Source organism: Staurois parvus, unplaced genomic scaffold, assembly GCF_062004578.1.
Source record: "Staurois parvus isolate SC_StPar_1 unplaced genomic scaffold, SC_StPar_1.0 ptg000814l, whole genome shotgun sequence".
Taxonomy (NCBI): domain Eukaryota; kingdom Metazoa; phylum Chordata; class Amphibia; order Anura; family Ranidae; genus Staurois; species Staurois parvus.
The window spans coordinates 814,946-837,477 of NW_028318610.1; the positions used below are offsets into that span (position 1 = coordinate 814,946).

A 22,532-nucleotide genomic window follows, 5' to 3' on the forward strand; every position below is an offset into this window, starting at 1 on the left:
GGAATAGTGCCCCATCATTGGTATGAGTGGGAGGAATAGTGCCCCATCATTGGTATGAGTGGGAGGAATAGTGCCCCATCATTGGTATGAGTGGGAGGAATAGTGCCCCATCATTGGTATCAGTGGGAGGAATAGTGCCCCATCATTGGTATGAGTGGGAGGAATAGTGCACCATCGTTGGTGTCAGTGGGGGGAGGAATAGTGCCCCATTGTTGGTATTAGTGACACAAATGATGGGGCACTATCCCTCCCACTGACACCAATGATACTTACCTTGCTGACTCCTGCTCCAGCCTGGGCTCGCTCTCTCCCTCTCCCATCTACAGCCTGCATACCTGGCTGCAGCAGCAAAATTTGCACTTACCTGTCAGCTGTCTTCCTTCTCTGGCCTCTCTCTTCACTCGTTCCTGCAGCTCCCTCGATCTTCTTCGATCTCCACACGCTGCCGCTCGGCTCCTCCTCTCCAAGCTCCACCTTCTCGCCGGTGATTGGCCGCCTGTGTGCCTCTCCTGAGCTACAGTTCCGGTGGCCAATCAGCGGCGAGGAGGCGGTGACAGGGGCAGCATATCATCCCGCCCACACATCGCCGGAGACAGGAGCGGTGTCTCGGTTCCTAAGACCATCGGAAATATGTGTTTTCCGATGGTCTTAGGCGACCCCTGGGAAATGGTCGTTCGGCCCCCAAAGGGGTCGCGACCCCCAGGTTGAGAACCGCTGCCATAGAGAATCTGTGGGGTATTGTCAAGGGGAAGATGAGAGACACCAAACCCAACAATGCAGACAAGCTGAAGGCCTCTATAAAAGCAACCTGGGCTTCCATAACACCTCAGCAGTGCTACAGGCTGATCGCCTCCATGCCACACCACATTGATGCAGTAATTCATGCAAAAGAAACCCCGACCAAGTATTGAGTGCATACTATACTGTACATGGACATACATTTCACTAAGCCAACATTTCTGTATTAAAAATCCTTTTTTTATTGATCTGATGTAATATTCTAATTTTCCGAGTTACTGAATTTTGGGTTTTCACTAGCTGTAAGCCATAATCATCAAAATTAAAAGAAGGAAATGCTTGAAATATATCACTCTGTGTGTAATGAATCTATATAATATACGAGTTTCACTTTTTGAATTTAATTAATGAAATAGATTAACTTTTCGATGATATTATAATTTATTAAGATGCACCTGTATATATTTGTAGCTAAGCAAATGTGCATATATTATTTTTTTGCAAACCAGCCTGCAAATCATTGCAACCACCATCAGTGGATTGAGGGTGCAGTGCTCCTGAAGAATCTTCCTCCAGTTCTACATCCGTACTGAGGTATGGACTTTCAATCGGCAAGCTGGAGGAAGTGTTAATGTTGTACAATTGCGGTGATCACCACACTTGTGTTTTGTAGTGGACTACAAGTCTATCTTCCATAGTAACAGATGGGACTTTTAGTTCTGTCATTCACAAATCTCTGTGAATGATTAACACATCTGTGCGAGTGTGCCCTGAACAGCTGCACAGATTTCAAACAGTGGCTGTAAAGGTAGGGCTGCTGTTAGAAATCTGGGGTCCCCGTACAGCCTAAATGACAGGCACACCCCACCCCCCCTTCCCGAAAATATCAAAATGGTATTTTCACTAAAAATACACTAAAATTAATATTAGCAGACACAAGCATAAGGTACAACATTCCTGCTACAGTTGCAAGAAAAAGTATGTGAACCCCTTGGGATTACGTGGAGTTTTGCATGAATTGGGCATAAAATGTGCTCTGAACATCATCTAAGTCACAACAATAGAAGAACACAGTCTGCTGAACATAATACTACACAAACATTAGATGTTGCCATGGTTTAATTGCACATAACATGTAAACATTCATAGTGCATTTAAATTTTATGCCCAATTCATGCAAAGCTCCACGTAATCCCAAGGGGTTCACATACTTTTTCTTGCAACTGTAAATCTAAAAGATAAAACTGAATTGAGTTAATAATAAAGTTTCTTGTGTAAATGAGGTATTGGGGCTCATTCACATAGGTGCTGTGGCCTGTACAGTGTGAATCAGTGTTTTTTTTTATTTTTACGTGGCTGGAGCAGTGTGCAGGAAGCCCATATTACACTGAGGGGATGCAGCAGCTGTACAAACACATCTGCAGGTCCTAATGTGACAGGTGTAGGGCCCCAATCACAGACAGTGTGTATTTGGGGTCACTCACCCACACCTGCACCCTTATCAGTTTAGGACCCGCGGCTGTGTTCATACAGCCGCTGCATCCTCATAGAGTGACAGGCAGCTCCAGCTGCACAAACAGCCAGCTCATTCACACTGTGGGCCAGAGAACCTATGTGAATGAACCCCTAATTTTTTTCAATTTTTTTTTTACAACTTTTAAAAAAAAAATTCACAATTTTTTAAAAAAAATATTTTTACAAATTTTAAAAATATTTAACCTTTTAAAAAAAAAAAATTTACATTGCTGTTAGGGGGGCATGGGTGAGTTATCTCACTTTTTGAGAAAAAAAGGAATTGAGGACATAGATTCTTCGGTTCCTTTCTCTGTAGCCTCAGCTGTACTGAAGATGAATGAACAGGAGATAGAGACTCCAGTTCATTCATAAACTGAAGCATAGTAAACACAGTTTACTATGCTTCATTTATGACTGGACACAGCAGCTCAGAAATAGACTTAGTGAAGGAATGAACTGGTAAATTACATATTCTTCTGCTGCTCTTCATCCCGACCAGGGGCGAACTGACAACTCATGGGGCCCCCGGGCAATAGGGGATCATGGGGCCCCCGTGTCCTCACCCACACTCAAACCACACCCGAAAAAACCTATTAAAGGTACCAGGGGCATCTCATGGGGCCCCCTACTGACCCAGGGCCCTTGGGCAGTGCCCGAGTGCTCAAATGGTCAGTCCGCCCCTGATCCCGACACATCCCCCTGTGTACCCGCAGCAGACGGCGGGAGAGGGGAACCAGCAGCTGCTGGTGGGGGGCCTGGGCAAACAGAGGGCACACACTGGAATCAAAAGTGGGCAGGACAGGAAGGGATCGGTGTGGTGTGTGTGTTTGTGTGTGTGTGGGGGGGGGGGTTACAGAAGGATGCACTGTGTGTCTCTGTCGGCAAGAGGCAGAGAAACCAGCTTTCAGCTGCTGGATGGAGAGACACACAGGACATCCTTCTATGATCAAATCCCCCCCCCCCCCTACGATCCCTCTGCCACCCGGGCTCTCCTGTGTGCCTGGGTCCCCTACAGGAGGACCGGCGGTGACCCTGTGTGAAGGAGTAAAATGGGAGTGACATGTAACATGGTCCAAAAGGTGGAGTTAGCCTTTAAGTATATACCGTTTAAGGGCAATTTCAGTTAAAGTGATCAGATGGGGATAACTGTACTAGGATGTACAGCACATAACATGGAAGATGAACACTCCATTATTATTATTATTATACAGGATTTGTATAGATCCAACAGTTTGTGTAGCACTTTACAATATAAAGGAATACAATACAGCAACAATACAAATGAATACAAGAGTGGCACTGCTCCTTGGAACTTAGAGTCTAATAGGGATGTTTCTCAAGTACATAGCTTCATGTCTATTTACTATCAACTTACTAACTAGAAGATATTTTCTTTTATTGTTTGCAAAGGTTCGTGTTAGTGTTAGTTTACCCTACTATTTATTTTATACTATGGCTGTACTTTCTTGGCTTGAGCACAGTGGAAGGGTATTAGGGAACATAAAACTGTTCCTCTTGTTGTCACTCAGTAGAAGTTGAATGCCACCGAAACTTCAGTTATTTCTCCGGTTAGAAACTTGCTTTGTGAAATCTGCAGAAATGTTTAGTCATTATCAGTGCTACATATTTTGTGATGCTGAATGCAGAAAAAGTAAACTTCTCAGAAAGAATATGGCTAACTCTGGGATTTAGTAATACATATTTATTTGAATATATATACAGTTGTGTTCAAAATAATAGCAGTCAGACATCACTAACCGGATCAATCACTGTTTTTGGTAGAAATGATATTTCTACATGGCAAATAATTTCCTAGCAGGTGTAGTAGAGTAATAGAAATCCAACAGACCCGACAGTCATGACATGCATGCTGCTGATTCTGTGTCATTGAATCACTCATTGAAAGGGGCGTGTTCAAAATAATAGCAGCGTGGAGTTCTATTAGTGAGGTCATTCATTCTTTGAAAAACAGGTGGCAATTATTGCCCTTATTTAAGGAAGGAAGGCAGCAAATGTTGTACATGCTGATTACAGTGCATTTCTCTCTGAAATTCTGAGGAAAATGGGTCGTTCCAGACATTGTTCAGAAAAACAGCGTACCTTGATTAAAAAGTTGATTGGAGAGGGGAAAACATATAAAGAAGTGCAGAAAATGATCGGCTGCTCAGCTAAAATGATCGCAAATGCTTTAAAATGGCAACCAAATCCTGAAAGACGTGGAAGAAAGTGAAAAACTACCATTCGAATGGATAGAAGAATAGCCAAAATGGCGCGGACTCAGCCAACAATCAGCTCTAGGAAGATGAAAGAAGGAGTAAAGTTCCCTGTGAGGACTGTTACAATTAGAAGACGCCTATGTGAAGCCAAGCTATCTGCAAGAAGTCCCCGCAAAGTCCCACTGTTGGAAAAAAGACGTGCTGAAGAGGTTACAATTTGCCAAAGAGCACAGTGACTGGCCTAAAGAGAAATGGCCCAACATTTTGTGGACTGATGAAAGTAAGATTGTTCTTTTTGGGTCTAGTGGCCGGAGACAGTTTGTCAGACGACCCCCAAACACTAAATTCCAGCCACAGTACACTGTGAAGACAGTGAAGCATGGTGGTGCAAGCATCATGATATGGGGATGTTTCTCATACTACGGTGTTGGGCCTATTTATCGCATGCCAGGGATCATGGATCAGTTTGAATACATCAGAATACTTGAAGAGGTCATGCTGCCTTATGCTGAAGAGGAAATGCCCTTGAAATGGGTGTTCCAACAAGACAACGACCCCAAACACACCAGTAAACGTGCAACATCTTGGTTCCAGACCAACAAGATTGACGTTATGGAGTGGCCAGCCCAATCCCCAATAGAAAACTTGTGGGGTGACATCAAAAATGCAGTTTCTGAGGCAAAACCAAGAAATAGAGAAGAACTGTGGAATGTGGTCCAATCATCCTGGGCTGGAATACCTGATCACAGGGGCCAGAAGTTGGGTGACTCCATGCAACACAGATGTACAGCAGTTCTCAGAAACAGTGCGACTACAACCAAATATTCATGAAGTCATTCAAAGGAAAGCAAAATCTTCAAACATTTCTCAGTTTATATAGTGAATATCTGAGTTTGTAAAGAATACAAACACTTTTTTTATGAACCGTCTAATATTCACTTTTCTTCCATTTTTTTTAGAGGAACAACACAAGTTTGATATATTTTTCTTCATGTTGTGATTTGGAATAGAATGTGTCGTGTTCCCAATGCATTTGTGTGGATGGAAATAAAAGCTATTAGAAGGATTTTCAGCTTTATTCACTTTTTTCAACACACTGCTATTATTTTGAACACAACTGTATAAATGCTCTTGTCTTTAGTTTAATTAAAAATGAATATAAAAATTAGTAGATCTAGAAAGTCAAGTCAGCTGAAATGATATCCAAATCATCGCTTTTTACGGTGAAAATCAAGCTAGGCCCCACCCAATCCCAATCCCACCCCTACTATTGGGCAGTTGATATGATGGTGACTTTGCTGACCCCAATAAGTAAGCTTGTAAAAATAAGTATATGCTTTTTACAGGAAAACACAGTTTAGTTGCTTATAATACACCACCATAGACTGATCATTTTGCACGTCAACTTACAGAAAATAAAATATGTTTTAATATTCGGAGCTTGAATAGGCAAGGCTACTATCTCCTTAGGGTACACTTAAGTAGCCAACCAAGCATTGCCCATTGGATGGAGCCAGTAATGGCCAGTCTTAGATGGCTACAGAGTGCTCAGCATTTCTCACATTTTGACTCTCCCTAATAATTGAAATTATTAATTATATTATTTGAGCCAGATGTGTGCCTATGTTGCATTTCTGGTCATTTGAATACATAGTGAACTTAATGCCTCATGAGCAGCAGTCAAACAGCAAAGTAGAGGAAGGGTTTGAGGAGAAAGACAGCATTACTTACTCATCATTACTTCCAGACTTAAAGCAGAACTTCACTCCCCCATTCCATAATGACTATTTATAATCCTTATACTGCTAGCATTAGTAAATAGATTGGAAAGTACATCATATTTACTTGTTTTAAACTTTTTTTTTACATTTCTTCAGCTACTTCCTGGTTTCTAGCCTAGGCAAATGATATCATACTTTACAAGAATCTTTAGGAGGGGAGGGTTACTCAGCTAAGCACACCCTCCTGCCTGTGTGCCTGAGCTAAGGGCAGATGGATTCCAGGGAGTAAATGCTACACAGGGTGTCCAATATTGTCTCTCACACAGCGTAAAGCTGGCAATCCCAACCCGCATGTCAAAGACACCTCTGCCCTTCCTGTGACAGTGCCTCTGCTCTCTGCATACATCAGCAGCCAAGTGGAGTAGTTAAAGGTGGAAATAAGGGTTTGGCTTTTGACAAAAAGTAAAAATTGGCACAGTTTACGTTAACCCTTTCACTGCCAGGTCTGTACATTGCACAGGCCTGACAGTGGAGGGGGAGGGGGGGGGGTTACACACCATCCGGTCGTTACAGCCACCAGGATTGTGTGTAAAACTGACAGGCACACTCCTGCCTTTTAGGTGGCAGCATTCGGGCGGCTGTGCTTCCACACACCCCTGGTAACAGTGCTCACCGCGTGCATGCCCCCCGCCATGTATTTCGGGCTCTGCTAAACCATCTGGGGTCCCGGGACCGACATGGCTGGTGGAGAGGAGGGAGGACACACATGTCAGCTCTCCTCCTCTTCTTGTTGTGACCTGGAAAGTGGCGTGTATAACGTCACTTCCGAGTCACATGTCACTTTCCCCTAGCATAGCGGGGAAGGAATATATTGCGGTGCAATACATTCAGTGGAGCCCAGAGGAGACATGTAAAGTCTTTTAGACCCTGCATGTCTCACTAAAGAGAACCAGTCACCATAACACCCTCACTTTGGGGACTTTTTGTCCCCTATGTGAAGCTAAGCAAAAAAAAAATATATTTTTTTTTTTTTTGCAAAAAGATAAAGTTACTCCCAAGCACATAAAATCCTTCCAAAAAATATTTTGAGACCCCTAACCTCAACATATACATACATATGGGTCGGGGGCACTTAATCAATTGCAATACACATGTTACATATCGCCGCGCACATTGGAGTGAGAGCAATATTTCTAGCACAAAACCTCCTCCGTAAACTGAAGCATAACACCAAACTGATGACCTATAGGGGCCATTTCATGGGCGCACACAAATTTAAGGTTTGACATGTTAGGTATCTATTTATTCGGTGCAACCTTGTCTTTTATAGTTTACCAAAAATTTAAGTCATTTATTGCATTCACGTTAATGTGGTTTTTACTGAAATTTTGCATTTCCTAGAAAAAATTAGAACTACTACTATTTTATTCTCTAGGGTGTCTGCTTTCAGAAAACATAATGTTTGGGCGATTTGTGTAATCTGTAGGCCTAAAATGATTTTTTAAACGTGTGCAAAAATTGCAAACACTGGTCTGGCAGAGAAAAGTTTAAGGGTCATTTCTGCATCTGCATTGTACAGCACAGAACACAGGAATTGATTATTAGACTCTGGGTTATATGTCGCTATCTTCAGAGGATTGGACGCTGGTAAAAGCTTTGCTGTATATTCATATAATCCCACCCGTGCTGTGGGACTCCTGTTTTTTTGCTAGTGTCCTTAGGTGATGGACTGCTTTTCCTGTTGAAGAAGATTTTTCTGGTTTTTACCAGATTAACTTTTCTCCTTCAGCTGACAGTTTATTGCTTTATGCTGTAGCTCACTAGTATTTTCCAGATTGGTTCCATTGGTGTTTACCTTTGTTATTATTCCCAGGCCCCACAGCAGCTGGGCCAGCCTGTAATGTTTTCTTTGTGAACTGGATACTGCGTTAGGTGCCCACCTTGACACGTGACGCAACAAATGTAGTTTGCCATAGAGTGCTATACAGGTCCAGGGCTGTGATGCTTTCTCCTCAGGGGTATTCCAACCCCTGGGCTATGTCTTGGCTTAGCCTAAAGCCTATACCCTGGATGGGACCAACAACATGGACGAGGTAAGACAGAGTTTCCCATTACCTTTACATACTGCTTCCTGTCTCTATGCTTTGTTGAATCATTACTTGGATGTGGTACACACTATATTAAATCCTTCTATCCTTCAAGACCACCATCTTGCTAACCACACAAGTGGTTTTGAAGGCACATTTTATGGGGCAAGCTACACTTATTGTGGTTTTTATTATTCCCTCACTTATTTTGCCTTGTAGATTATGTTAACATAGCGTTTACCTTTTTACATTTTGTGGTCTTTTTTTCCATCTCAATACCAGAGGTTCCTTTCTACCTAGTGAGGCAGTTCTCATAAGACTCCTAAATGCACTTCTGCCTCCAATTTTTGCCTCTAACGATGCAAACTACTGATTTGCTGTCTCACCTATTGCCTAATACCTCAGAGATACAGCCACTGAAACTTGGTTAGCATCTGTATTATTGTGATTTCTTCATACTGGACACACTGATCCCCTGCAGTCCGCATCCATTCCATGTGCACCCCACAGGGGAAGATCCTCACCTGACAATGAGCAAATTACAAGTGGCTGAGAGTGGGAACAAATGGGAGAAATAGCGAATGTTCTGCTTCAGACCCTGAGGAAACTCAAAGTCCCTCTCAGGTTGATAAATGTTGCCTTGTTTCAGAAAAAGGTTTTACACTGACATTGCAACAACCCTCTCAGTTGGGCTTCCTCACAGATGTGCAACATGTGGCTTGTCTGACTAAAGCAAAATTCTCTCCAACTATGTCTTATCTATTCCAAAGGCTATCTCCTCTGTTGGAAATGGTGGATGCCACCAGTAGTAAACACTCTGCTGGCTGTACTTACCTTTACTGTATTCATGCATTACAACCTGGATTGTCTAACTCACTCACATTTGCAGAAGTTAAGGGGGATGCTGACATTTTATCAGAGGCTGGTGAAAAATTTTCAGAACCACAATTTTGTGGCTTCTTGCCATATGCTGGCTGTACCTAGATCTGCACAGCAATCGCATTTTCCATTAGGCACAGAAAGGAAGGTAACATCTATCTACATAGCCTTTCTGTATTCTTCACCAATGTACTGTTTCTATTGAGGGCATTCCCTCCTTTTAAGGTTTCGGTTGATTGAAGTTTGGAGATTCTTTTGAAATCAGGTCTTAGAGCTTGATCGGCTGATCCTGCTTGAGAAATGTACATTTTGCACATGCTCTTTGAAGGTGAGTTCCTCTTTGGAAAATTCTTTGAGGAATACAATAAAATGGTTATGGAGATAAGGGGGTTTTTACCCCACTCTCCACAATCACACACCCAATTGATTTGTCCTCCTCTATCTTCTGTGGAAGATCTGTGTGCCCCCTCCAGGCATTATCATCTACTGCAGGTCTATCCATTCATCTCAGATCCTTCAACTCTAAGCCCATTGGCTTTGTCACAATGAAGTTTTGCCTCCACCTCTATAATGTGGTGAACGCCTGCTGACATTTGCCCCAGCTTAGGGCAGAAAAGCCTCAAACATTTATTTCTCTCTGTATTTCAAAGAGGTACACAAAAAGTCTATTGCTCTCCTCTCTCTATTGTGGTCTACTACCCGATCCCACTTGCTGCTTCACAAAATGCAGACAGTTTCCCTACAACCCTTTGCAGCTTTAGAGTCACAGGGGGTGATCATCTCCTTCTCCTTTGGGAAGACTTACAAGGATTTTCTAAATCTTGCACTTGGCCATTTGTTAGTTTAGGGACACAAATCCTATAGGGGCTCTAAAACATACAGTATGTCCTAATTACTTTAGTAGCTAGACTTCTGCTTGGTCTCTCTTAGACCTGACATTTTATCTCTCATATGAGGTTTTTGTTTGTTAAGAGTTATACTCTCGATCTATTCACACATCAATGTAGTCTTTGCATTGCTTTTTTATCAGACCCTTATTTATTCCCCGAACACGTTAATATCCCTGGGTGACTTGGAGGCCTGTTATTACAGGGCTCCTGAGCCTAATTATTTGAACCAAGTGCCAAAATGTTCACACTACTCCTTTTCAGTTAATCCCACATTCTTTTTGGGCTCCAACCCAACCTTATACTGTCTGGGGTACTTGGGTCCAATCCTATTTGTCTGGTCCCATGTTCATGAACATGATTTAATTAGCACCCCTCAGTTACCCCTCGATAAGAGGTTCTGCTGGTGGCTCTTTCAATGCAGCCTGTGCTGTTTTCTCTGTTCAAGGTCATCTCTACATGGGAAGGTTAGCTCCACTACTTAGAGCTTTTTTACTCCTTATTGCTGTAATACATATTTCCCTGGCTTACATTCAACAGACTCTACACCAAAATTGGATATAGTCTTCCCTCCATGTGTCATGGTTGTAGATTACCAAATTGTCTGTTATATCAGCTGAGAAGCCATACGTTCTCTAAAACCTAGCCTTTTGTACTGGATGATTTTCATTTGCCATTTTAGTACCAGAAAATCTCCCATTGTCCCTGTTCTCAGTACTTCCCTTTTGCATTTTTTCACTTTCTCTATGCAGTGTGTAGGGGCCCCGATATTTGCCTGCCTCTCTCCCCAGAAATCTTTAGTTATATGACTGCTGTACAGACTTTTGTTTAGAAATCTCTCAGCATTTCCAACTTGCTGATATCCAACAGTTATGCACATTCCAACTTTTAGGCTGGGTACCTCTCTTTCCTTGGAGCATGCCGATCTCTTCCCCAATACTCTGCAATTTATCATTTGAGGTTGTTCTCACCTATTGTGGTGATAGAGAACTCCATTTTGAAATGTATTCCAATTCCTCATCCTTCAACTTCAGCTGTTTGTGTTTGACAAACACAGAACCCTTAGGGGTTTATTTACTAAAGCTGGAGAGTCCAAAATCAGACTCCCTTCTGCATAGAAACCAATCAGCTTCCAGGTCTCATTGCCAAAGCTTCATTGAACAAGCTGAGGTTAGAAGCTGATTGGTTTCTATGTAGAAGGGAGTCTGATTTTGGACTCTCCAGCTTTAGTAAATAAACCCCTAAGGGGTTTATTTACTAAAGCTGGAGAGTCCAAAATCAGACTCCCTTCTACATAGAAACCAATCAGCTTCTAACCTCAGCTTGTTCAATGAAGCTTTGGCAATGAGACCTGGAAGCTGATTGGTTTCTATGCAGAAGGGAGTCTGATTTTGGACTCTCCAGCTTTAGTAAATAAACCCCTTAGTGTCCTGCAGGTATTGGTTCAGTCTTTTAGTTTCCCTGCACTCCCTGTGCACTCTTTTTGCAAGAAGTTGCTCTTCTTTGTTGCCCTCTGCAATCTTCTGTGTCCCTCCCCTTGTGTTTTTTGGGGTTCCTGCCTTAAAAGGTCTTTTATAGAAACAAAATTATCTCTTTGTTGCGCCTGGCAGCCATAGTCCTCTCTTGGCTCTTCAATTTTCTTTTTTTTTCTACTACATGTGGACAAAGTTTCTTGGAAGCCAGTCTGACCTGTTTTCCTGGTGCTCTTCCTTTCGCCTTTTGCAGGAATTTGTTTCCCTGTAGGCCTCTTCTTGCTGGTTTTTTTGGCAATATTGTTGCCCACCCCTGGATTTATTAATATAGGATGTCCCATTGTCTAAGAATCAATTCCTGTGTCTTGTACTGCAGAAATAGGATAATAGAGATTTTGACGTACTTGTAAATTCCATATATTCGAGTACAGGACACGTGTCCCTCCCGTTTCCTCTGCGATCTCCTTACTACTTGTTAACAAACTGGAGCCTCAGGGACTGGACAGGGTTATACTGGGGGTTGTCCCATTAAATCTTTTTCCAGTGTTCAGTCACCTGAAGGTAGCAGTATATACATAACTCATGCTCTAACAATTCATTCCTGTGTTCTGTACTGTAATCCAATATATAAAATTTACAGGCACATCAAAATTCCTGTTTATGGTTACTTTACCTCTACCATACCGGGCACTTTTACCCCCTTCCTGCCCAGGCCATTTTTCAGGTTTCAGCGCTCTCACACTTTGAATGACAATTGCGCGGTCATACAACATTGTACCCAAACTAAAATTTTATTATTTTCTTCACACAACTAGAGTTTTCTTTTGGCGGTATTTAATCACCACTGGGGTTTTTATTTTTTGCTAAATTAACAAAAAAAAAAAACAATTTTGAAAAAAAAAACACGTTTTTCTTTGTTTCTGTTATAAAAGTTTGAAAATAAATAATTGTTCTTCATAAATTTAGGCCGAGATGTATTTTGCTACATGTCTTTGGTAAAAATAACCCAAATTAGGATGTATTTTTTAGTTTGTAGGAAAGTTATAGAGTTCACAAAGTATGGTATAGATCTGAATATTGATCAATCCTGAAGTACTGACAGCCAATCTAATTTCTTGAGGTCCGAGAATGTCAGAACAGTACAGATATCCCCCAAATGACCCCTTTTTGCAGAGTAGACAGTCCGACGTATTTCATAAGAGGCATGGTGAGTTTTTTTGAAGTTGTATTTTTTTTGTCATAATTTTTCGGTAAATGAAAAAATTAAAAAAATTATTTTCACAATTTTTTTTACATACTGTCACCAGTGCAGTACAGCATCATCATATAACTGGCATGGCGGTGATCAGGGACACTGACTGGTGACAGTATGAAAAAATATATATATAATTTTTTTTATTATTTTTTTTATCATTTTTAAATTTTTTTTCTTTTTTTTAAGATTTTTTTTTTCATTTTTCACTATGACCAAAGTAGTACAATGTTACCATAGTAACATTGTACTACTTTGGGGAAGTGATCAGTATTTTTTTTTTTTTACACAATTTGCTTATAGCAAAGAATTACTTTGCTATAAGCAAGCATTTACCTGAATGACATCGATTCATTCAGGGTTTTTTTTTTTGTGCTTAGCTGTGATTTGGCCACGGCTAATCACATGACACAGCTGGGCTGTGATTGGTCCAGCTTGTGCATGTGATCGCTGTGACCATTCACAGCTAGACACACTAGTATACAATGGATGGCATGAATGAAGCCATCCATTGTATACAACTGTCATGTGACCTGCTGTGATTGGTCACAGCAGGTCACATGGTACCGGCAACGGGGCCGGTACTCAGATCTGTTATCGGCCGTGTCTGAGGTACACGGCCGGTGACAGATCGCGCCGCTGCACGGCTCTGAAGGCGCAAACTGCGCATGCCCGGGAGGATACCATATGGCGTCCACCCGGAACGCTGAGGGATTTTGCCAGCTGCCAATCGGCCATTGGCCGGGCGGCAAGAGGTTAAAGTGAAATTAAAGTTGTATTTAAAAAAAATGATAGCAGGTAGGATTTAATTGCAGAAGAGTTTCTGCAAGGATGCCATTCATAAAATGATTGCTTATACCAGTGATCATCTCATCATCCTGATCACCTCCCAACAGCAGTACAGTGTCACTATGGTTACACTGTACTGCTTTGGTCATAGTATGTAAAAAATTGTAAACAATAAAAAAAAATGTAAAATAAAAAAAGAAAAGTTTAAAACATTTAAAAAATACCTTTTTTTTCCATACTGTGACCAGTCAATGTCCCTGATCACCACCACACCAGACATATGGTGATGCTGTACTGCTCTGATGACAGTATGTAAAATAAAAAAATGTGGTAAAAACATATTTCATTTAATTTCTTAATTTTCAAAAAAATTGTGACAAAAATTACAACTTCAAAAAACTCACTAACCCAGGGAATATCCGATTGCCTTTTCGGCGGATTAGGAAGGAATTTTTCTCCCTGCAGGAACAAATTGGATCATGCTTTGCTGGGTTGTTTTGCCTTCCTCTGGATCAACTGTGGGTGTAGGATTATAACTTTTTTTTTTAATGGTTGAATTGGATGGACTTTTGTCTTTTTTCAGCCAGACTAAGTATATAAATATGCCTTTTACTAAATACCTTGGGCTGTCTACTTTCCAAAAAGGGGTAATTTGGGGGATTGTTGTACTTTCTTGGCATTTGAGGGCCTCATGAAAAGAGATATTATCAGAGGTTATAGGTGCATAAGGAATAATCAATTTTTAATTATATATACCAGTTTGTAGACTCTATAACTTTCAAACAGACTACATAATATATACTGATTTGGGTTATGTTTTACCAATGAAATGTTGTAGAATACATTGTGGCCCAAATTTATGAAATAAGTTTATTTATTTGCAAAATTGTATAACAGAAACTAAGAAAAGCATGTTTTTTTTTTTTAGAGTGTTTAAAATTTTTCCATTTATATATAAAAAAAAAACAAAAAAACCCAGTGGTGATTAAATACCATCAAACGAAAGCTCTATCTGTCTAAAAAATGTCTTTTGGGTACAGTGTTGCATGACTGAGTAATTGTCAATCAAGAGTGACAATCCTGAAATCTGAAAATTGGCTTGAGCAGGAAGGGGTGGAACGTATCCGCTATTGAATTGGTTAAAGACTCCTTTAAAATTGGTGAATTGGTAAAAGATATTAGATGTTAAATATAAAACCTGTGTGGTTTAAAGGAATGTTGCAATGCCTTGTACTAACATTACATTCGAGTTCCAACATAAGGGTGCACAGGGGCGGATTGACCATTCGAGCACTCGGGCACTGCCTGAGGGCCCGGGGTCAGTAGGGGGCCCCATGAAATGCCCCTGGTACCTTTTTTATTGGCTTTTTTGAGTGTGGGCAAGGACACAGGGGCCCCATGATTCCCTATTGCCTGGGGCCCCCTGAGTTGTCAGTCCGCCCCTGAGGGTGCATGATTCAGTACAGGATTCTGAAGCCATAGTCCAACCCTGAGTCTGCAAATATATTGCACATCCAAAAATATGCTTTTCTTTGGAAAACAATTTAAAGGGCCAAATTGGGCACCTGTTGAATTTGTTATTAGAAGCAAAAACAATGGGTGAGATTTACTAAACTTTTTGCAAACTTAAACTGGTGCAGCTGTGCATAGTAACAAATCAGCTTCTAGGTTTTATTGTCAAACCTTAACTGAAAAAGCTGCAGTTTGAATGGTTACTATGCACAGCTTCACCAGATTTCTGTGTGCACCAATTTTAGTAAATACCCCCCAATGTGTTTCTTGGGTTTTGTTCAACCCCGTCTTAACGGCAATCTACAGTTGACTTTCAGGTTTTACTTGCAAAGTAAATTTAGCATAATTTGAATTTTAAAATGTCAATTTAATTAAAATCTAAGACTGTGGGAGTCACATTAAAACATTGCACCCGCTCTTGGAAGTCTTCAAAGGGGTAAACTGTCTGCAATGTGTGGGTTTTTGCTGAATATAGTAGTTTTTTAACCACGTTCACTATTATTATTATTATACAGTATTTATAAAGCGCCGATAGTTCGCTCAGCGCTGTACATTACAAAGGGGGACAGAACATGTGACAGAACAATACCAATACAATGCAAAACATGAGGGGATTGAGAAAACTTTTTAAGTTGAGCATTTTGGAGTGTTTTATTAAGTCTTGTGGATTTAGGAATACAATTTTACTTTGCAGTATATACTTTACTAATTAGTAGAATGTTGTACTCAAGTCAGAGGTTTTTTTTTTGTAGATGTGAGATATAATCTCAATTGCACATGTTTTGATTGTAGTAGTAAAAGAAGAGACAAACCAGGCTGAAATGGCTGAAGATCTTTCCAAGCTTGGCTCTGAGAGGTCTCTTGTACTGGACAGAATTGCAAGTAACGTTGCCAAACGTAAGAGCTGTATGCCTCAGAAATTTGTTGGTAAGAACTTGTAGCCTTTTCTGTCTAGCAGGAATAATCTTTAGCAGAGTAACATAGAATTGCCAGAAAATTCGATAGTGCTATGTGAGACATTCCTCAATGAAAATATTTCAAGTAAATTCAACCATTAACTAGGTGTAATCTTTACTCTGTATTCTACAATGATTATGAATGATAGCAATTATTGTGTGATTTATAGAAAGTAAGATAACAACATAGTTAACTTAGAAAAGAATAATAGTCTGCCGCGTGGACCTGTAATTAGGCCTTTACAACTCAACATACATAAGTCATCCTGTACTTTTGAAACAGCAGACAGGACACATTTACACAACAATCAATGTGAACTTAACCACTTGACCTCCTGAGGATTCACCCCCCTTAATGACCACGCCTCTTTTTGCTATACAGCGCTGCACTAATTCAACTGATAATTGCGCGGTCATGCAATACGGTACATAAATGAAATTTACATCCTTTTTTTTTCCCACAAATTGAGCTTTCTTTCGGTGGTATTTGATCGCCTGTGTGGTTTTTATTTTTTGCGCTATAAAAAAAAGGCTGACAATTTTGAGGAAAAAAACAATATTTTGGACTTTTTGCTATAAAACATGTCCAGTAAAAAAAAATTTAAAAATCAAATTTAGTCATAAATTTCTGCCAAAATGCATTCTGCGACATGTCTTTGCTAAAAAAAAAAAAAAAACCCAATACGTGTAAATTAATTGTATTATGTGAAAGTTATAGCGTTTACAAATGGCGCGAAAGATACTGGGATTTTTAGGTTTTTTTTATACTAATAATGGTGGCGATCAGCAACTTATGGCGGCGATCAGCGACTTATGGCGGGACTGCGGCGGACATTCTGACATTGGGGGGCACTGACTTGGGGTCACTGACATCCCCAGTGACACCAATACAGTGATCAGTGCAAAAAAAAAAACACTGACACTGTACTAATGGCACTGGGGAGGAAGGGGTTAAGTTTATTATTCAGGGAAAGGGTTAACTGTGTGAGGGGAGTGTTTTACTAGGGGGCGGGGGTGTGTACTGCAGGGGACACGCTGATCGGGAGAGAGAAACTCTTCTGTCCCGATCAGCTTGTCCTCGAGCTGTCAGGGAACTGACAGAAAGCACAGCTACTGCAGCTGTGCTCTCTGTCACTGATTGCCGCCGATAGCTGGTAAGGACCGGCTGTGACCCGGCGACTGACATCCGCGGCTGTGATCGGCGGGACAGGTAGGGCGGTGGCGCGCCTCATGCGCGCCCCCTACCTGTTTACAAAACACACCTTTTAAAACGTGGTTTTGCCTGCCCGTGCCGCCCTGCCGCCGTATTTATACAGTGGCTGGGCGGCATGTGGTTAAAGACAGCTTCACGTTGCATGCGCCCTCTCTGAATCAGACAAAGCCACCCAAATAATCATTCCTTCAAGTAGCATCCCACCGCTTTCATCCTTTCGCCAATATCTGTTCCTTCTACCCAAAAACCTCTGATTATGCCATAAAAAAGCAAACATGTTCAAATGTGCCAGATAATGGAAGAATAAAGAAAGTTTAATTAGAATCATGACACAATGGGAAACAACTGTAGATATTTGAAGCTCTATAATAAGTAATAATAAGTAAATACTAACAAGGATATGTGTAAATAGCAGGTGTCAGTGAAACCAACTGCCTACAAGTGTGACAAAAAACATTTCTGTTCTACGCTTGAGGTTTTTTTTTCTCGCCTAGATACATATCAGGCAGCTCCCAGCATTTACACCCTTTCTCAGTGTTAGCGGTTCATGTAAAGCTTTGGTTACCATTTTCCAGCACATGTGAGCTGTAATGTTTCCTGTCTTGTCTAAAGGTTTACTAGTCTCGTTATATGTTGTTCAGCCTACTCAACTAAACACAGTTCACAGAAGCCACAAAAACAAGTCAAATGATGCAGTTACAAAAGCACTACAGTAAATATTCTTGTTTGCATGGACCTTTAGATAAACATATCCAGCTGATTCTAGAAAAGTAACTTCTCTACATTGATATCAAAGAGACTTACATAGTCTATTTCATTAAGTGTTCTTGCATGGCGACCACTTCCTGTTATATATATATATATATATATATATATAATCATATAATATAACCTTTTTGTGATATATTACAATACAGTTAGACAATAAAGTGTCCAATAAAATCTCAAAAATCCCAAAAGTGTCCAAAAAAGTCCAGTGTCCAAAAAAGTCCCAAATTTCCAAACTTTTTCATCCAATAAGAAGGATTGACTCCTATTTCATCCAGTAAGAACCTCAAAATAAAGAAACAAATACTCTACTGCATTACCTTTATACAAAGGAATAATCACTCAGTGCAAAACTCAAACCACTTAAAAAAATGTGCCAAAAAAAAAAACAAAACTTTTATAAAAGGTTAAAATAATTTCTTATAGTGCACATATGTAATACAAATTAAACTGTGAGCAGTCTGTGATCACTGCATCACCAAAAACCAGCACCAATAGTACTAAATACTATTACCCTCTGTGTGTATTTAATCAGCTTAACAGTATTATGGATCAGAAGTCTTCCATTCTCTCTTCAAAGATATTTTTCCAAGGTCCTCAGAAAGACAAGAAGGGTCTCAAGACTCATATTCAAAGCACAGGGAAAATTTAATAACCACTTATATTAAAACTTAGAGATTCCAGCTCCAGACATGGCTCCTATACAAGTTCCAACAAACAAATGCAGAAAACCATGTGTGGATAACCAACAAAATGGCCGCGGCGACACTTCCGGTTTGCGTACGTGCATCTTGACGTCACTCCCTAACACGTTTCGTCACTTCCGGGCTTTGTTTGTGGAACGTTTCGCCGAATGGTTCACGAAATTTTTTGTGGTGAAATTGGTCCCATAGGAATGAATGGCGGAATGTTCAAAACTAGAGTGGGAGCTGACAAAAGCTAGAGTGTGAGCTGAAAAATCAGGACATGATTTCTAAACTGCCATCACTCCCTCATTTTCAAGCCCACCTACACAAATCTTATATCAAAACATTCAGCTATCTCTGCTGCCACTAAAAATGTCCACGGCTAAGCCATAGTCCTGATAGTTTTCACAATATGACCATTTGTTTGCAACTCACGCCGCCCATTGACATTCATTGAAACTGCACTCTAGCCACCTCACATTTTTAAAAGTTGAAATGCGTTTCTCACTCTAGCAAGCTTGCCATGTGCACTTTTTAAATTTGATCAATCAATTGGTTAGTGTCATGTTTACTATCTTTACTCGCTCCAAACACTCCACACAGTTACTCTGCCCACTCCATAAAGTTACTCCTCCCACTCCAACCTTTTCACAGTTACTCCAGCCACTCCAACCACACAACAGTTACTCCGCCCACTCCACCCAGTTACTCCTCCCACTCCAACCTTTTCACAGTTACTCCAGCCACTCCAACCACACATCAGTTACTCCAGCCACTCCACCCAGTTACTCAGCCCATTCCAACCTTTTCACAGTTACTCCAGCCACTCCAACCACACAACAGTTACTCCGCCCACTCCACCCAATTACTCCGCCCACTCCAGTTGTAGACTACTGGTGGAGGCAAGAACACTTCACACAATTTCCCCAGAAATTGCAGCTTTTCTAGTTCACCATCTTCTTTGAGCATAGTGAAAAAGTTAAGGGCGGGGCCACATAGCAAAGATCATGGGATCAAAGAGGAAGGTGAGAATCTGAGCTGTGGGATGCACTCGGAGTGGAGGATTTGATCACCTCTGACGTGTCCACAGACATAATCATATTAAGTATTATTTATTAATAGTTCAGAATGTTTTAACAATTGTTATATACATTGCAGACTGTTTATTTAAAAGAAGTAGTATTAAGCCCAAAACCAAAAATGTAATTTATTGCAGCTTACCAGTGTGCAGATGTGGTGGCTGCATTAGTTTCCTTTTTCTTAGGATTTTTCCCTCTGTTTTTCCTTGGTGATCCATCCAATAACAAACCTCCCTGTATTTGAGTGCCTACACTCTGGATGAAGTTGCACAGGGGGCAAATTTGGACAACGGCATTGTCAGTCTTGGGTGCGGTGGGAGTGTTAGGTTTACTAACAGATTTAAGTACACTAACAATTTGAAGCAAAACTCCAGCTGATACTTTATAATCAGTTACAACAAACTGTTTTTTTATTCTTTTTGAGATAAAGGTTTTCCTTAAATATGTAAAAGCTGATCACTGTAAGCACCCCTGTCAGTTTGTCCCATCTTTATTCCTTTTGAAAAAAACAATACTTACTGGTTGGATCACCAGATGAAAATAGAATAAAGAAAGCCTAAAAAACTAAACGAATGCACCTATACATCTAAGAATTGGTAAGCTGCAATATAACAAAGGTTTACTTTGGGGTTTAATACTGTTTTAACCCTTTCACAATGGAGAGTAAAACAAATCTTAATGCTTGAACACAATTTTGCAACTTTGACACGTTAGTAAAAATACATATCACAACAATTTTTTGTATCTAGATGGATTGCACCTTGTGTTTTTCAGGACAATTTTGGCTTTCATTTGGTGGTAAATGGTAGCATATATCTCTTATTTTTATTATCAAAGGAAAACTGGCTCCAAATAGTAAAAAAAAAAAAAAAAAAATTTAAACTTTTGTTGTATTTTCTTTCTACTACTATAGCCTACCACCAAAGAACAACCCCAAATTAATTCTCCTGCTCCTGACGATCACAACCATACCACATACAGGGGTTAGACCAAAAAAATGGAAACACTACATGATTTGCAGGTGTGAAAATGACCACATGTTTCGTGTTGAAAGCGGAAGTGATGTAATATTCTTTTTCTTCCGCTGTGTGATGAGACACCTACTGTATCTAACAGGTGGGAAGCCTCACTTTCGTCATTCACTGCATGCGCTGCTGGTAATACGGAGTCGTGTCAGAGCTTACTGAGCTTCAAAGAGGGCAAATTGTTGGTGCATCTTAGCTGGTGCCTCTGTGACTGAAGTTGCCAATTTATTTGCCTTGTCACAAGATACAGTATCAAAGGTTATGACGGCATATACAGTTTCTGGGAAAACATTGCCTGATATTCCCCCCAGCCCGGACACCACCCCCCATTGACTTCTCCGTCACATCCAACAACGCCACCATCAAACCCACCCCGCAGGCCAGAGTACTTGGTGTCATTCTGGACTCCAACCTATCCTTCCAGCCCCAAGTCCAATCTTTAACAAACTCATGCAGACTCCACCTCCGCAACATCGCCAAAATCTGCACGTTCCTAACCCCAGAAACCACTAAACAGCTCATCCACTCCCTCATCTTATCACGACTCAATTACTGCAACTCCCTCCTCACTGGCCTGCCTCGCCGTTGGCTATCCCCGCTTCAGTCCATCCTGAATACGGCTGCCAGACTCATTCATCTTTCCAACCGCTCCATCTTCGCCACCCCCCTCTGCCAATCCCTCCACTGGCCGCCACCCCCCTCTGCCAATCCCTCCACTGGCTTCCGATTGCGCAACGGATCAAATTCAAAATCCTAACACTGACGTACAAAGCTGTCCACCATACTGCCCCAAACTACATCACTGACCTAATATCCAAGTACCGCCCAACACGCACACTCCGCTCCTCACAAGACCTCCTTCTCTCTAGTTCCCTGGTCTCCTCCTCCCATGCCCGCCTCCAGGACTTCTCCAGGGTGTCTCCCATCCTCTGGAACTCCCTGCCCCAACCCATCAGATTATCACCTACTTTCCTCTCCTTTAGGCGCACCCTGAAAACCCATCTCTTTAGGGAAGCCTACCCCACCCCCTGCTAACTTGATGACCTCCTCCACTCTTCCTACCACTCCATCCCCCACAGCTATCTCCTCCTGTGCCACCATCCCCTCCCTCCTAGATTGTAAGCTCGAAAGAGCAGGGCCCTCAATCCCCTCATGGTTTGCATTGTATTGGTATTGTTCTGTCACATGTTCTGTCCCCCTTTGTAATGTACAGCGCTGAGCGAGCTATTGGCGCTTTATAAATACTGTATAATAATAATAATAAGCGCGGTCGACATGGTCAACAGACCAAAAGAGACAAAAGAACATTGCACAGGATTGTGACCCGGAATAAGAAAACAACTGCTGCAAAAGCGACTGCAGAGCTCAATCTCAGTCTTCAGGGACTAAGATTGAGCTCTGCAGACACTATTGCAGCAGTTGTCTCTTTTAGTCAGTTGACCGTGTCGACCACGCTTTCGCTTTTTCAAATGACATTTTCGTGAAAACTGTATATGCTGTCATAACCTTTGATACTGTACCTCGCAATAGAGCAAATAAATTGGCAACTTCAGTCACAGAAGCACCAACCAAGCGGTCACCAACAGTTTTCCCTCTTTGAAGCTCAGTAGGCTCTGACATGACTCCATATTACTGGATTTTTAAAATCATCCAACCTACAATATAATGATTTTGACCTTTGACTCCGACCTTGACCTTTACTCTTGACTCTAACACTGATAGAAATTTCACATCCCG

The 22,532-nt window shown here is 41.1% G+C and overlaps 1 protein-coding gene across 1 annotated transcript in view; it reads left to right on the forward strand.

The window, feature by feature from the left end:
* Nucleotides 1-22,532, forward strand: part of IKZF1 (IKAROS family zinc finger 1) — a 209,055-nt gene that overhangs the window by 180,758 nt on the left and 5,765 nt on the right. The window contains exon 7 of the mRNA XM_089654932.1: nt 15,861-15,995. Coding sequence (XP_089511058.1) covers nt 15,861-15,995 — 135 coding nt within the window. The remainder of the gene's footprint in view (nt 1-15,860; nt 15,996-22,532) is intronic.